This window comes from Rattus rattus, chromosome 5, assembly GCF_011064425.1.
Source record: "Rattus rattus isolate New Zealand chromosome 5, Rrattus_CSIRO_v1, whole genome shotgun sequence".
Classification (NCBI taxonomy): Eukaryota; Metazoa; Chordata; class Mammalia; order Rodentia; family Muridae; genus Rattus; species Rattus rattus.
In genome coordinates this window covers 7068378-7085004 of record NC_046158.1, presented here as the reverse complement: position 1 = coordinate 7085004, position 16627 = coordinate 7068378, and the positions used below count along the sequence as shown (strand labels likewise).

Sequence of the window (16627 nt, the reverse complement as noted above, 5' to 3'; positions counted from 1 at the left end):
GGTTGCACTATGACTTAGGTGCTCTGTGCAGTGAGGGAAACAGGATCCTCTCATTTCTTCTCATTCCTGCAGCAACCTTGGAAAGATGAACTGGGTACAGTTAGTTTTGCCAAGTTTGGAAGTTCAGACTGTGATTTTCTGAAGTGCTTTCTATATTGATGGAGGAAAACCCAGTACCCAAAGATCTCGGAGAGATGTAGAGAGGCCATTCTCCCAGGCTAGCTGGGGCAGCTCCAGAGTTGTAAAGAAGACTAAGCCTCTCTGGTTCTAAGGGTTCCAAGGCCTTGTGGGTGTTGTCTTAAGTCTATTTCCATTCGCTTCCATGCCATGCCACCCAGCTTCACAGAGCATGTCTGCTATGTACCTGTGTACCTGGCTAACCTGGAGCCAGGGCTTTCCCACCTCACCTGCTATATAGAGTCCGAGGTTAGGAGACAGTCGTGAGGAACATGCACCAAGTCTTCTCAAGTGGCTCTGGTCCAAACAAGGCAGCAGAGGGGGCGGGGTGTGGTGTGTCCACTTGGCAGACAGGGAAACTAAGGCTGCTGGGTTCATGGACAACAGCAGTGGCAGAGCTGGGGTTGAAGCTCTGGCTGGGCCCAGATCTGGCAAGCTTACCCTGATGCCTCTGAGCTGCATTTCTACCTCCTACTGTGGGGCCTGAAATACATTAGACTTAGCCCCCCTCCCCCGCCATGGTTTCTCCTTTCTTTTTTTTCCCAGGCTTCATGCCCTTGTTTTCTTCCAGCAAACCAGGTGCCACCTTCTCCAGCAGAACTGTTATCCAAATGGAGTGGGCCTTAGGTCTCCGAGTGCACACCTTATAGGTGGAATTGGCATTTTGTCTCCTATCACTTGCATCTGAGCGCGCCCCCGCTCACCCCGGAGCCACAGTATTAATGAGATCAGTCTGTTTCCTCTGTCCATGTCATGGGTCTGCAAATGAGACTTTAAATAGAAGATGTGACAGATGGGTCTGTGCAGGTTTCTTCACTGCATACAGTAGAACGGACTGTCTTGACTTTCAGCTCCTGGGTCACCACTGCCTACTCTTCCCCTCAGGAAAGCAGCAGGGCCAGGAGCACAGCCCATTCCCCAGTCCCTGCTGAGCTAGTGAGTAGTGATGTCAAAGGAAGCAAAGGGCTGCTTAATATAGTGGATTACAGAACCCACCGGTAGGGCAGGGCGGTGAGGCAGGGCCGGAACAGCCCTTTCTTCTAGTTTCCTCCCAGGACCTCTAAAGAATTTGAAAGGCAGGAGGCTGAGATGTTTTAGAGTGACAGAGTTCCTGCTTTCCTGAGGGTGTGTCAGCCCTCCTGGAGCTCTGCCTGAGGCTGCTGGGTCATTGGGTTAACCTAGAGATGAGTCCCCTTTCAGCCTGTGTCTTGGTTCTTACTGTCATTCGGTGAAGATGTCTGGGCTGGGAAAGGTGCTGTGATCTGCTGGCTTTAGGATGGGCAATGCCATTGAAAAACAGAAGCCCCTGAGACAAAGCCATCTGTGCCCCTGGAAACAAGGTAAGAAGGCTCTGCCCCCCTTTTATAGGCAGCTAAGGCTGGCCTTGTCTGGGGGACCCTGGCCCAGCTGAATTAGCCTTCCTCATTGTAATCGCTTGTTCCCTCAGGAGCCTCTGTTTCTATGTTGACACCGTTCATTTGTTTGTTTTCTTTGAGGTTTGGTTTGGGGTTGGGGGGGCGGAGGTAGGGGGTAGGGGTTGAGACAGGGTTTCTTTGTGTAGCCCTGACTGCCTGGAATTTGAATTCACAGAGATCCACCTGCCTCTGCCTTCTAAGAACTGGGATTGTGTCATTACCTCCTGGCAACATTGTTTAATTTTTTTTCTATTCTTTTTTTTTTTTTTTTTTTCCGGAGCTGGGGACCGAACCCAGGGCCTTGCGCTTGCTAGGCAAGTGCTCTACCACTGAGCCAAATCCCCAACCCCAACATTGTTTAATTTTTAAGACCTAATCTAAGTCAAAATTTAGATATAAAGGAGTTGGGAGTATTTTGTGATATTTTTGGTGTAAAGAATGTCATTGAAAGCTTTTAAACCTGTATCATCTCCCAAAGGGGTGTGTGTGTGTGTGTGTGTGTGTGTGTGTCTGTCTGTCTGTCTGTCTGTCTGTCTGTCTGTCTGTCTGTCCGTGTCCCAATTACCAATTTTCAACACCATGAGGGGGGCAGCAACCTCTTTCAACACCTACCCTAACTCTCAGCTCTGAGGGAGGAGTCGGGCCCATTGCACCTCCACCGAGACACAGGGCAGCTCTGCCTCAGTGCTGACCCATTAGACCCGCCCCTGGCAGGTGTGCCAGACGTGGCACCTGCAGGACTTGGGGACAGGATCTCATCGTTCAGCCTGTCTGTACTGGTCCTGAGTTTTCTGTCTCATGAGGTTGGCCTCAGATTTGAAGTCCTGTTTCAGCTCTCAGTGCTGGGATTACAGGTGGGCACCACACCCAGCCATCCGTCCAGGCCTTGCCTAGCCCTGCAGTGGTACTTGATGTGTGTTTGGCAGTCCACTGTAATGTATGTCTGCGTGTGTGTTTGTGAATGGAGAAGCAATGCCTGGGAGTTTAACAGCCACTGTTGGAGCCAAATTACAGAAAGTTTTGTGGCTTGAAAGGGAAACCAGGTCAGAGCCTCCCTCGTCGGTGTGGCATCTGCTGCTTCTGTGAGGAATTGCTCCTGAGTGGTGCTGCACTGGACTCCAGCATAACAAAATGGAATAGGAAATAGGAGGGGCTTGTTCTGGAACCCATCTTTCTTTGGTGCTGGGTATTGAACCCAGCACTTGGATCGTGCTAATCAACTCCCTGCTCTGAGCTGCACCCTCGGCCTCTGTCCCTCTTGGCACTGAGCAATGTGGGGGAACAGTCTTGGTTTTGCATAGTCACTCTGGAGTGTTTGAAGAGCTGTGCTGACTGTAATTACCCTGACACGATTCAGCAGAATGATGCATTTGAAAGTGAGGACTTCCAGATGAGCAAAATAGGGGGAATCTTAGCACAGCAGAGTTGGGTGATGGGTCAGAGGTACACTTGTTATGCTTAACAGTACTGACAACGCAGCCAGGGGCCTGGCCCACAGTAGGTGAGTGCTTTACCACTGAGCTACACCCCAGCACTCTTCAGTGTGTTTTTGCGTGTTTAAAATAAAAGCAAGCAGCAGCTAGGTTCACATAAGTTGTTAAGTTTTCACTGGAAATAATTACAGAGAGTTTTGAGGGTTGGTTGGTTGTGGTCAGTAACTGGGAGTAGTTGTAGGGCTGTAGCTGATAGTCCGTTCAAGTGTGTGGGGATAGAGCGAGCCCCTGTGACCTATGATTTCCAACTCACCTTTCCTCGGAGGCTTGGCTGGTTTATCTAGGGTACACCCTGGAACCAAGTCTGTCCTCTCAATCTAAAGCCTATCTGGACCTGACCTCAGGGCCACGGTCCAGTCCCCTTTCAGTGAGGTGATGAGATCCTTCCTGGTGGATGTGTGGTAGTTTGAGGCAAGCCACTTGGCTGGGGTCTCTGACACACTAGGGAAGGGGTGAATGGATGGGAATCCAGTGTCCACATTTGCTGCAATCGGGATAGCCCAGGAGCTTCTGACACTCTCTTAGCATCCTGTGATGGCTGATACTCTGAGCAGACTCTTTGCCTAGAGCCAAGAATGATGTGTGAGGGCCAACCCTTGCTGCATTCTGAAATCTATCTGAAAAGAAATCCTGTCTGCCCTTCTGATCAGTCTGTGGGCGGGGAAGTTGGAAGATTGAAGTGATGTGATGGTGTCTGAGTGTGCTGACTCTGCCCTTCAGACTCTTTCTTTCTCACATTGGCTTTAGAAGTTTAGACCTGCACGCACAGTGGAGAGGCATCTGGTGAAACTGGATGTCCATGTCCTGAGTCATAAATGTCCATCCAGAATACACAAGGGCCACTCTGACCACTGACCCAGCTTCACATTTGCAGGCCTGCACATTTCCTGGTGTCTAAGGGAAATGAGCAGTGAGGCCCTTAGTATACAGGAGCCTGGGTAAATGCATCCTGCTTGTCAGAAATGCTTATTGCATTCTGTTCACTGGGGAGACCCTGCATTTACTCAGTCCGTGCTCTCCCAGAACCATGCGGATGTGAATGATTCTCTGCCAATGTCCTCTCAAAGGGAAGATATCATGACACTCTTAAAGGACCCTTTGCATTAATCCTAGTGTCCACGTGCCCTGCTCACAATTGTTTATGGTGCAGACTCACAGAATGTGTAGTGCCTGTCGTACTACCCAGAAGACTCAATTTTCCCTCACTGGTCACTGTTTTTGTTTTGTTTTGTTTTCCAGTTACACAGTGGTTAAGAGCATGACTTTGAACCAGGATGCCAAGGTTGAATTCTCATTTTCCAGTTATTTGAGGGTCAAATACAGAGACTATGCCTTTTACTTTAGATGAAATAACCTTACATTATTTGTTATCCTGCACATCTCCTGGTGATGGCAGGAACCCTGGGTCTTGTGCTTGGTATGCAAGCACCTGCCCCTGAGCTACTCCACTCCCTTGTTCGTGATACTACATTATTAAGGAAAACGTGATACTACATTATTAAGGGAACCATGGTAAGACAAGGAAGAAACACACGCTGAGTTCCTACAGGGCCCAAAACCTTGCAAGAGGATAGACACCTCAGCTTAGCTGCTGCTGCTGTTTTCCGGAGCCCTGCACATGCACACTCCCATGGTTTTCTATAGTAACAAGCATGTGTGTGTAATTCCCCCTTAGATGGCAGGCCTCTGTGTGACCCCATAGCTACAGTAGTGATGGTAGCGTGCCATAGTGCCAATATTGCACTGTTTTAAATTAGCCATCTGCTGTTGAGTGCTGAAACTGGGCAACACTGAGGAGCTCCAGGAGCAGGGCTAGGTGATGCTGCTGGATGGCTTCCTTAGGATAAGTTCCCACCACCACATTCCCAGGCCAGGAACATAGGAATTGCTTTGTGAGCTCACCATGCTGTTCTCTCAAAGGAGAGGCGTCTGTGAGTGTTCTCCCACGTGAAGCATGGATTCCCCAGGTGTCGCTGCACATCCGCACCCATGTCCCATCTGTTTGGAGATTTCTAGCAAATGTCAGCTGAGGTCATCCGAGGAAAGGATGTCCAGGGCCGTCAGCAGCAGCAGTGTGACAAAGCTACTGCTTACAACATTCTAATTTGCTTTGGACTTCCCTTGGTTGCTTTTAAATGCCAAGTTTCAGTGAAAGAAGAGCAAAGCTGTGTTTAAGGATGCGCGTTTATCGCCATTACTTCTTGTCTTCTGTCTCCTAGAGAACATTGAACATTAAAAATTATTCTCCTGTTGAAGATGTAGAATGAGCCAAGGAGTCCTGACATTGTTAGTGTTGGGCTGACTGCTGGGCTGGGGGGCGAACAACCAAACTGGTCCTTTTCCCAGCTGCTTCTCAGTGGTGAGACACCAGCCAACCTGGACTACATATTAAGACCTAGCCTATAAATAAATGCATCAAAATAAATGGCCAAGGTGCTCTTAATCAGTTAACTCATGCAGTTAGAATGTGACTAAAGGTGACGGCTGAGAAGGGTCAAAGCCATGTGTGGTAATATCACAAGAAGGTTCAGGATGAGAGAAAACCTTTAAAAACAGAAGCTTACATAGGCTACTTTTGAAATCTCATGTCTTGGGCTAGAAGGATAAAAATATAAAATTGTCTTAATTTTAACAGGGGAGGAATGAGGTGGGATGTGAAATCTTGCAGCTTGTATCCTCTGTTACCCATGTCATAACAAGGTTAGGACAGTGTATCAGTACTAATAGGAAACAACACATTGTATATCATATGTTTCATACTTAACATGATACGTTTATAAATATCCTGCAACATGTAAAGCAGTTTACATGTATAGTGTAAAAATGCCTATAAAATACAATGTATAGCATGTGTACATATACCACATGTAACACAGCACTGTAGCATGTGTGGCACTGACTTGTAGCAGCTGGGATGTGGTATTAAGTGTGCCAGGTGTGATACAAGAAGATCAGTGTTCACCATGGCTTCTGTTTGTACACAGTTGGTGTCTAACTCAGCCTTCTATAAATTGGATTTTTTATTCAGCAGGGATCAGTTATGGCAAATGGAACTGTAAGTGTGAAGGGTTTTCTCATAAGAAGTCTGGGTGTTGCTTTGGGTGTGGGTAAGAAAAGGGAAGGAAACTTGGCTCTGTCATCAGATAGCTCCAAATTTAGAACAATGTCTGTCCTGAGCCACTGGCTATAGAGTGTGTTTCACCCTGGGAACGTGCGTAAAATACATTTCCGGTTTTCAAGATTTCTTTCCCAGCTGTGTAGAGGCTGTTGCTGTTATCTGCCGTGATTGCAGTGGCCCTCAGCCACCCAAGATCGACAGTTACTTTCCAGGGACTGCTCGGAAGACTTTTAGGAGCCTTGAAGACCATAGACAGAGCTGAGAAGTTTGTCCTATAGTTCATCTGTGTTAAGGGTCTGGAAACAAAGAACCAGGTGGGATTTTAGAAGAAATAAGATCAAGACCATTATGTAGGTGTTTACATGAACATTTACAAATATGAAAACCATTCCCTGGGTGCAGGCTGCTGTTGGAATTCTGGATGAGAGGCTGTTTACCGACCCCTGACCTTCAGAGTCTCTTGGTTTGGATGTTTTCTGTGGTCATTGCCCCTCTGGGAGTCAGCAACATGTTCCTCACTCACACAGGAAATAGAAGAATCTTGTCATTTCTAGGCTGGAGGAACTTGGTGTCCACCTAAGTGCCCACCACAGTGATTAGAATGGGTCCATGCGACCACACACGTCCAAGCTTTTATTGTCAGGAGGAGGGAGATAGAGGGGAGAGGCTCTGAAACCTCATCCAGACTATAGGCTTTGAGGTTTTCTTTGCCATGGAATGGTCTGAGGTGCTAAGTTTAGTGGGACCATCTTCCCTGCACGTGTTCTAGCCGAAGTAAAGTGTTTTCAGTGGGAGAAAGTTGATTTCATCATTCCCATTACAAACTGATGGACGGCACATGCGACACAGGCACTGTTCTGGGCTCCGGGGATGGATTGTGGAAACACAAGTCACTGCTGCCCTCTGGAGTCTACAAGTTTGTACACAGACTAGTGCTAGGTTGTCTCTGGGAGGTAGGTGTCCTGTACTGGCAGAGAAGGGCCAGGGATGGTCAGTGGCTGGGGACTTTTAGTTTTATATAGGAAGAAGAAGGTTGTCTAAAAATACCTGTTTTTTCCTTCCAGCCCCTACTTGGAGAATGACAACTTTGAGACTAATTATTTATTAATGAATGCCAAGGCCATGAGCTTTGACTCCTTCCCTGACTAGCTCGTAACTTACTTAACCTATTCAAACTATTCTGTGTCTTCCACATTGGTAGGCACTTCTCCTCAGTTTCATACGCTGACCTCTGTGTTCCCCAGGTGGGTTTTCTCTTCATACTGCTCTCCTTCTGCTACCTACTGGCTTTCGACCATCTCCTCCAGCTCCTCAGGGTTCCCTCAGCTCTCCCTTGGATTTCTTATTCTCTTCCCCAGAATCCTCTCTTCTTCCTACCAGTGTCCCACCTCCTATTTCCTGCCTCAGCTCATTGGCCATCTGCATTTTTATTGACAGGTGATGCTTTTAAGAGATTCTGTGTACAGAAGGTAGATACCCAACACGAAGGGAGCCTAAGTTTGTAGATATCCATGCTAGAATGCTCTAGAAGAAACAGCCTGAGGACCTTGTAAGACTGGAGAGTGATAGCATATGAGGCCATGGAGACAGTTGCAGAAATGCTGTGGGGGAGAGCTTTGGGATAGGGAGAATTTGGGCGGGCACCTGAAGAGAAAGGCAGCAAAGATAACTCAGAGTTTCTGGCCGGTGCATCTGCAGGGATGCTTCTACAGATAAGGGGACTGGCAGAAGTCGAGCTGAGTTTGAGACGTTTGTGAGAATCAAGGAGGTAGCCATTAGGCTGGTGAGTATAAGAATGGGGGTTCACGCCTAGTAGGGATAAGTGACTAGGAATGTTTGCTACATAAACATAAGGACCAAAGTTCGAATCCCAAGCACCTATATAAAAAACCAGGTAGAGCTGTGCTCACAGTGGTTACCCTAACAGTGTGGGCAGTGACAGGGTGATTGCTGGGGCTTGCCAGCTGCCATAGTAGCTCCAGGTTCAGTGAGAGTCTTGTCTCATGAATAAGGCAGAAAGTAATAGAACAGGACACCCGGCCTCTGCAAACATTCTTATATGTGTGTATGTGCTTCACATACCACACCCTCCTACACACCCCCCACATACAGAGAGAGAGAGAGAGAGAGAGAGAGAGAGAGAGAGAGAGAGAGAGAGAGAGAGAATCCACAAAATAAAGAATATGGAATCAGGAAAGAGTTGGCTTTTTGAAAGTTGTTGTCATTCAGGTGGGCAGGCTCACCTGAGGATTAAGCTGGAGAAGGTGGAGGCTGAGATGGGAGCTCCAGAGCCTCCAGCACTAGAACGGGCAGGAGATACCAGGTAATACCTAGGAAGGCTTCCCTGGAAGCTAAGGGTAGAGTAGGAAGCAGCCGGGGTGGGGGTGGGGGACCTCGGAAGCCTGGGAGAGGAAGTGCAGCTGTGGAGGGAGGGCGCTGAGGTGCCAGGTGATGCTGACTTGTGTCCTAGTGCCTGAGCGCTGAGACTTGACTTCAGGTCCTTGGAAGTCACCGGGGCCTTGTCACATGGTTCCAGTGGAATCTGAAGATAGGAGAGTGAAGGCAGACACAGCAAAGAGTAACTAGACAGAGATTTTCCAGGAACTCTGCCGCCCACAGCAAAGATGGCAGTTAGTGAGGGGAGAGGAGTCTGAGGGAAGTTCTCCTACAGAGTGAAGGGGACGGTGTGGCTGAGCTACAGTAGAGAAGCAGGAAACGGGGATATAGTTAAGAGGCTCACTGCTGGCTAGGAGTTGTTAACTGTGGCTTCGCCACACTGACCATTCCCTAAGACAGCTCCTGTTGGCATCACCTTTCCACGCTGAGCTGAAATAGCTAGCATGGAGTCTGCCTCGACAGCTGGCAGTTGAGACTGCACTGCTGCTCCTGTCCCTCAGGTACCTGCCGACGGCTACCAGGACTCCCTCTGTGTCTCCAGCCACTCACCAAGTGGGACGACTTGCCAGAGAGTGGGAGGCAGAAGGGGAGCAGTTTCTGGCTCCCGAGAGAAGATTGTAAAGTCACCTTGCCAACATGTGTGGGTGTAGGATAGGGAAGCTTTGGGTCACTTTTGCACACAGTATGCCACTGTCCCCTGGGGACTATGCTGCTGCATTTGCGGCTGACTGGAGCTCTCTGGTCACAGTATTAGTCCCATGTCACAAATACGAACTTGGTCTTCAAGCTCAAGCTCACAGGCTAGAGGGTTGGCAGAGTCGGACCCCATGTGTGGTCTCTAGCATCTGGTTACCTTTTCTCTCTCTTGCTGCCCTCTGTGTCTGTCTCTCCCATCCTGAGCAGATGAATAATGTGTTGGGAGTTGTCTCATGACGGGCGTTAATCTGGAGCACTGATTATCTTGCTTTGGCCGGCTTCTTGGACTACATATGATTGGGCAACTGTACTTATTGGGATCCCATCAGGGTCACTGTGTGGTGTTTGATTAGGGCTTTTATTCCGATTTCCACTCTCAGCTATACCTTCACTTTTCCTGTCAGCTGACTCCTCCACACAGGCCTCCTCCAGCTTCCTGGCCTACAGGCCTCCTGACTTCATCCCTGCATCCTTTCTTTCTACCTCTGGCCCTAGGCCGGGCCGCTTTGCATGTAGTCTGGGATTAGCCTTCTCTGCTCAGGCCTCCTCGTTCTAAAGCTCATGTAATTGATCTGCCTCTGCTCAGCACACTGAACCTCAGGCTTCCCCAGTGCCGAATCCAAAAGGTGGGGATGTGTACAGTGGTGGACAGGAACTTTGGCTTCATCCCTACAAGTATATCCTTGGGCAAGTCCTTTCCCCTCAGCTTCCTGAGTGCAAGAAGAATGTGCTAATGGAGCTGGGTCATAGGCCACTTGACTCAGTGTGACGCTGCAGTGTGCATACCTCTGCCTAGGGTGTTCTCTTGCAGTGGCTACGCTGTCTGTATCCTGACCTCTGCATCTCAGCCCTTCAGGTTCCTCCGTGTCCAGCTGGGTGCCCCACCATTTAGAGCAGCAACTCCCCCCATTAGGAAAGCAGCTGGGGAAGTGGCTGGGAAGGACTGGCTCTGCAGTCTCTAAAGAGATGACATTTGATTGGATAGTGGAAATCTTGGTGCAAACATGTTGAATGCTCTCTTTGGGCAGGGAAAGAGATGATCAGTAAGGTTGGTCAGGATGCAGGACCCTTTAATCTAGCCTGTGTGGGAGCTAAAAGCTTTGCCCTCCTAGGAAGGAAGTTGAGCCTTCCCTGGAGGAGAGTTGGGGGCTGGGTCTTAAAGGAGCTCTGCTTTGACCTGCCCTGCTCTGAGCCAGCTGATGCTGGGCTGAGAGATGGTCTTTCTTCCTTCTGTCACTTCAACCACAGTGGGTAGTCTCTTGCTACTTACTAATGTCATGGAACCTTGGGGAGACCACTCACTGGGTCAGCCCGCTTTGTGCATGTGTGCATCTCCTCAGCTGCTGTCGGCTGAGGTGTGTGAGGCAGAGATCACAACTTTGCAGTGCTCATCCTGGGCCAGCTGTGGTTATAGTTATACATAGGCTTCATATTTTAAACATTTTTATTAATATACACCTCATTTTTTATTTTGAGGCTGCAGATTTCTTGTCCCAGCGTATGTATGGACATGGAGGCCAGAGGCAAGATAGTTCTCTTCTTGTACTATTTGGTTCTCAGGAGTCAGACTCAGGTCTTCCAGCCTGAAGCCAAGTACCTTTACCTGCTTAGCCCCCTCACCCCCTCTCTCCCTCTTCCTTCGTCTCTCCCTCCCTTTCTCTCCTCCCTCCCCCTCCCCCCTCCCCTTCTCTCTCTCTCTCTCCCCTCCCCCCCAGGTTGTCTTCTGTATTGTGGTCCCTGGTTGACGAGTCCTTTGCTTGTACACAGTCACCCTGTGTTTCTCCCTCATCCGCTTCCCTCAGGTTTGTGTCATCAGACACCACTTGTGGCAATGGCCACCGCCTATGTCCTCTCTGCTCAGGCTGTGAAGAGCTGTGCATTGCTTGGTGTCTGCCTTTAGTTTCTAAGCTATGGCTTGTATTTTGCCAAGTTGCTAGCTTAGGATCCAGCTCACTGTTGGAACATGGGGGAGCATCCTGGAGTCACAGTCCCCTTGGAAAGTGTCTGGAGCCACCTGTAACATAGAGTTCACATCAGAACCATGAGCCATGGGGTCTCTGTCAGATACACTTCTTTGTTCTTCTCGGATCCCTTGAATGTAGACACCTAAAGAGCCACGATGATGCACCCGGCAGCAGAGGCGTTAGGGTTAGGAGTTGGAAGCTGGAAGCTATGTAAAACTTCTTTATTAGACCTGCATTCTTAAAGAAAGAACGAACATTGGTCTTCATGAGCTGACTGGCATCATGCTGGCCCTGTGCCTTGCCCCAGGTCCTCATGTCCAGCTGGAGTGCCTTCCCCCTCGATCAGGCTCGGTCCCTGTAACTGTAGAACCTTGCCAGTGTGTCTGATCTCTGTCTTCCTTCCTTCTCAGTACTATGTTCTGGGGGTGAGATTCACCATGCTGCAGACTCTGAGGCTTCCTGCCCAGCTCGAGCTGAGCTGCTTCTGCCCCTCCCCCATGGCCTCCTGAAAGCCTGAGTCCAGTCAGAGGCACCAGTTAACCCAAAGAAAATATTCTTGCCTGGGAGTCACTTATAACATCCTTACCAGTGGTGGGAGCAGTGAATTCTAGACAACGATGGCTATCTGGGAGCGCAAACAATTTTTGCCATAGTTGTTTTAGTGTGAAATGTCTGTGCACGTCTGTTAGAGGTGGGGCAGTGGGGAGGGTGGGCAAGTCCCTGGACTTCATCTCCTCAGTAAACGCCATCAAGGTCAGATCTGGGCTCCAAGGCCTAGTTTGGTAGAACTTGCTGCCTACCCCTTCTGAGCTGGGATGCAGAAGGAATGATGCTGTCCTCCATGAGTCATGGAGACTCTACCCGAATGCTCATCAGCTCCAGGTGGCCTGCTTTCTCTTGTTTTGCCCAGAGTACCCTCTTCCATTGCTGGTTATCCCCTGGGCTGCTAGCCATTGACCTATGTAATGACCTGTGTGTTTTAGATGGTCCTAGGCGTGGGGAGATTAGAGCAGGCTTCATAATGACATGCACACAGTGACAGGAAGCGAGACACCAAGTGGGTAGTTCATTAGTTAATTTAATTCCTTGTTTCATTTTCACTCAGCCAACATTTGAGCACCTCCTAAGGGGTAGTACTATTTGGTAGAAAGCAGAGCTCCATGTCTGCACCACAGGTCACAGAATCAACTGTGTTTCTATTTTATCAAATCTTCTGGGCATGGTGCATGGCTGATGTCCAGATGCATAGAGAAATCACTATGGTTCACTATTTCAGTGGGTGCTATAGGGTAGTAGTTCCCAGCCTGTGGGTCCTGACCCTTCTGGGGATCAAACACCCTTTCACAGGGGTCGCCTAAGGCCAACAGTAGTAAAATTGCAGCTATGAAGTAGCAGTGAAAATGTTTTATGGTTTGGGGTCATCACAGCATGGGAAACTGTATCAAACGGTGCTAGCATTGGGAAGGTTGAGAGCACTGCTCTAGGGTCCTAGGGCACCAGGTCGAGAAGTGAAAATGGCTGGGTAGGGACATAATTACAGACCAGACAACACCATGAAAGATCAGAGCTGAGCTCAGAACAAGTCAGAGTTAAGTAGGTGAGGGGTCAGGGGCCCTGGGGAGGGAGGAAATCGTGGGCAGAGGCGCTGTGAGGTATAGGTGCAGTGGCTGAGTGGTGGCTTGTCATCCTGCCGGCCTTGAGCTGAAGGACACTGTGAAGCTGAGCCGTGTTTTCAGTGCCGTGTGTCCCTAAGAGACTTACTGAGAGATCGGATTGTTGATTTGAAAAGCCAGGAGGACCCCGGCATGGGAGGCAGCACAGGAGACACTCAGAAACTCACAGCTTGAGTTCTGTCGCAGACAGTTTGTGATGGGGTAGTGTGACAGAGTCCCTGGGTGCTTAAAGGGTAAAATAGAAGCCAGGCAAAGGTAAGTAGAGCTGCTGCTTGAACAGGGCTTGGCGAGGTGGGGAGTGAATTTGGCCCAAGATTTTTGGCCTTATAGACGGACGTCACCAGCCAGTGAGATGTGGAATCCTAGAGACCTGTTGCTGTCTGGTTTGTCTGTAAACACTGAACAGTGGTTCTTGGAGGACTTTGTCAGTTTTTATTCAGTGGGCATTCAGCTGTTGTTTGTAGGTATTCATATGCATGAAGTAACAGCTCTTCCCCAGAGGTCTTACCTTGTGGGGCTTGGGTTTTCAGTAGGAAATAGTGTCCAGCTAGAAAGCTGTGCTCTTGCTGTCTGTGTGCTCCAGGCAGCTCTGCCCCACAAGAGAACTACATAGACCAACCAAGGAGTAAGGGCTTCCTCGTGGCTCATTTGTCTTTCTTTTCATGGGCAATTGGGCTCCTAATGAGAATGTTCTCATTAGGAGGTCCCAGGAAGCCTCCATCCATGAGTGACTCCTGTGATTTACCAAACTGCTCTGCCAGGTGTCCTCATTTGGTTTAACTAACACTTGCTCCAAGCAGCCCATGGGATGCTGTCACCAAGCTCTTGGGACGAATGTATGTGCACTGTCAAGGCTGAGAAGTTAATTTTCTACTTATGTGAAAATTAATTGCCAGATGTGATGGTGGAGCATCCTGGATGTGTGTGTGTGTGTCTGTGTCTTTGTGTGTGTATCTGTGTTTGTGTGTCTGTGTCTGTGTGTGTCTGTGTCTGTGTGTGTCTGTGTCTGACCTGGCACTCTTTGCCAGTGATGTGTGAACTAGTCAGCTGTGTCAGAACCTCAGCTGAGTCCATGCTAAGCATTGGGTCCCTAGTGGTAGCTGTGGCAGTGACTGCGTACTTCTTCCAGTTAAGAGAAGCTGAGTGTGCCTTACTTTTGAGACATGGTTAGTTTTGAACAGCCATGTTCAGAGGAAGGGTGGAAGACATACGTGGTACCCTGTTGGCCACTCAGAGCAATGACTGACAGGTCATCAGACTCCCTCATCCAGGTCTGCCTTCTAAATTTCCCAGTGCTGCTGAGAAGTCAGAGGCCAGCAGTGATTTAAATGAACATATTTAATAAAACATGTAGGATTGGTTGTTCTATAGTTGTGCGTAGTTTTGAGTCTCAGCAGCTGAAACTTTGAGCTTATTGTAGACCTTCATTGTTGCAGGTTCCTTCTGTAATGCACCTAAATAATTTCGGTGTGACTGTGGTGTGGCATTTGAGTACAGCTGCTCATAGGTGAACTGGCTCCACTGTGTCCGGCAGTCTGTTGATGAGGACTGCCAAGTCTCCAACTCTCAGCTGAGCACTGGAGCAGCACTCAGCCCTGCTACAGAGGGGAAGAGAGGCAGGACCGTGACTACAGCATGGAGTTTAAACGTGAGGGTAGCAGAAAGTTCCGGCCTCTTTCCCGGGTGTGCTGGCTAGACTTACCTCAACGTGACACAAGCTAAGGTCACTGGAAAGGAGAGACCCTCAGCTGAGAGAAGCCGTGTGCATGTTCTCAATTAGTGATTGATGGGGAGGGTCCAGCTAGTTTTGAGCCAGGCCATCCCTGGATGGTGATACTGGGCTCTATAAGAAACAGGCTGAGCAAGCCACATGGAACAAGCCGGTGAGCAGCACCCTCCATGGCCTCTGCATCAGCTCCTGCTCCAGGTTCCAGCCCTGAGTTCCTGTCTTGATTTCCTGATGATGAACAGTGATGTGAAGTGTAAGCCAGATAAACCCTTCACTGCAGTTTGCTTTTGGTCATGGTGTTTCATCACAGCAGTCATAGCCCTAAGACACTCGGTCTTGGAGACCCAGAGGGTCTAGAGAAGAAGTGAATGATTTCAGCTATAGACATAGTAAGATGGGCTGGAAATCGACTCGACAGTGGTTGCAGGGTGGATTTGGCAGCTCTTAATGTAGCCAGGCATGTAGTGAGGGGATTCTACCTAGGTGGGTCCAAGGGAAGGTGCTGAACAACTGTGTGGTCAGAGTCACCCTCCAGACCCAGCTGAAGAGCAGCAAAGCTGGTCTGTTTCTTCAATCAGGGATTGCAAACTGCAGGCCAAAACCTAATTGGCTGTCTGTTTTTGTGAATAAAACTTTATTGAAATCCACCCTCACATACATATGGTCATGGTACTTTCTCACTTCTGTAGTCAAGCTCACAAAACCAGCAGCAACTGTTGCTCTCCCCTTTTAGGGAAACATGTAGAACAAGTGAAAGCGCTGTCTTATATTTGGCACCAGGAAGTAGGAAAATGGTCCGTAACTGGGTGAGAGGCGCTCACACTGGAGATATAAGGGCAAGGAATGATGTATTCTACCTCTCCTTTCTGACTCTCAGCTGGGGTCAGGCTCACAACTGGTATCTAAGTGCTGTCCTTCTTCCCCAGTCCTTTCTCTCTCTTTGATCCAAGTCCATACCACGACCTTGATTTTTAGTGGAGATGACAATGTGTTGTCTGTGCTTCTTCAGCAGAAGGGCTGCAGAACAGAGCCGAGTACAGGTGCAAGGCATACAAATGGTGATTTCAAACACTGAAAATAACTTATGGCCCGATAGTTTCAGGAGACAGTGGGGAAGAAAAAGAGTTGTCATTTTAACCACCAACCATATCGTACTCAAACAGCTCCCTTCGGCTCCCACATGCTCTGCCTGACCGTGAAGTCCAGGACACAGGGAACACCTTGACCATAAAACGAAACTGTTCATCTGCACTAGGGCAGGCTTTATTTGCATTAATTATAGATTTGATTTGATGTTGATAGAGGGGCTAAGAGAATGTGGCCCAGTGGTGCCCACTTGCAGGTTATCAGAGACGTCGGCCTCATACGGATTTGCTCTGAAGACTCTATCTCCCTGGCTTTGAACAAGGGGAAACTAGGGCAGCCTCTAGTCCATACCCCATAAAACTAATGACCTTAATCCCATAGATGAAGAGAGGAGACTGTCTCCCCTATATATTCCCAGGCTTCTTGACTGGGCTAAAATTTTAAGTTGACATATACAGGTTAACAGGAGAAGCCCGTGTTTAATTATGCTGTCACCGGCTCCCCTAGAATAGGAGACTCCCAGAGGGGATAAGTGCTTATTATAAAGCCCCTGAGCTGGACGGGAGAATACCAGGCCTCATCTGCTTAGAGAATGGTAGTGGGGATGAGGGAAGGATTGTGGGAAGGAGTGACTGGGAGGAGGTCAATGAGCGGGAGGTAAAGTGAATAAGTAAAATAATAATTTTTTAAAAAACCACAAAAGAATGTGCATATTAAATAACATCACAGCCATGTCAACAGGGGAACAACTTAAAAAAAAAAACTGTGTAAGTAAGCTGTTCATTTGACTTAATAAAAAGACACTGGTATAGACAATCACCATATTGACAACAGGGGAAAGGAAATGTATCATTTCTATATGTGTAAACACAAAATGTG

General features: G+C 48.6%; 1 protein-coding gene across 2 annotated transcripts in view; it reads left to right on the top strand.

The window, feature by feature from the left end:
* The first annotated feature begins 1256 nt into the window (after positions 1-1256).
* Rapgef1 (Rap guanine nucleotide exchange factor 1) overlaps positions 1257-16627 on the top strand; it is a 91044-nt gene continuing 75673 nt past the window's right edge. Inside the window, exon 1 of one of the 2 annotated variants that reach the window (XM_032902934.1) lies at positions 1257-1517. In XM_032902934.1, coding sequence (XP_032758825.1) covers positions 1454-1517 — 64 coding nt within the window. In that variant the 5' untranslated portion in view covers positions 1257-1453. The remainder of the gene's footprint in view (positions 1518-16627) is intronic. The other variant, XM_032902935.1, reaches the window with a different exon arrangement.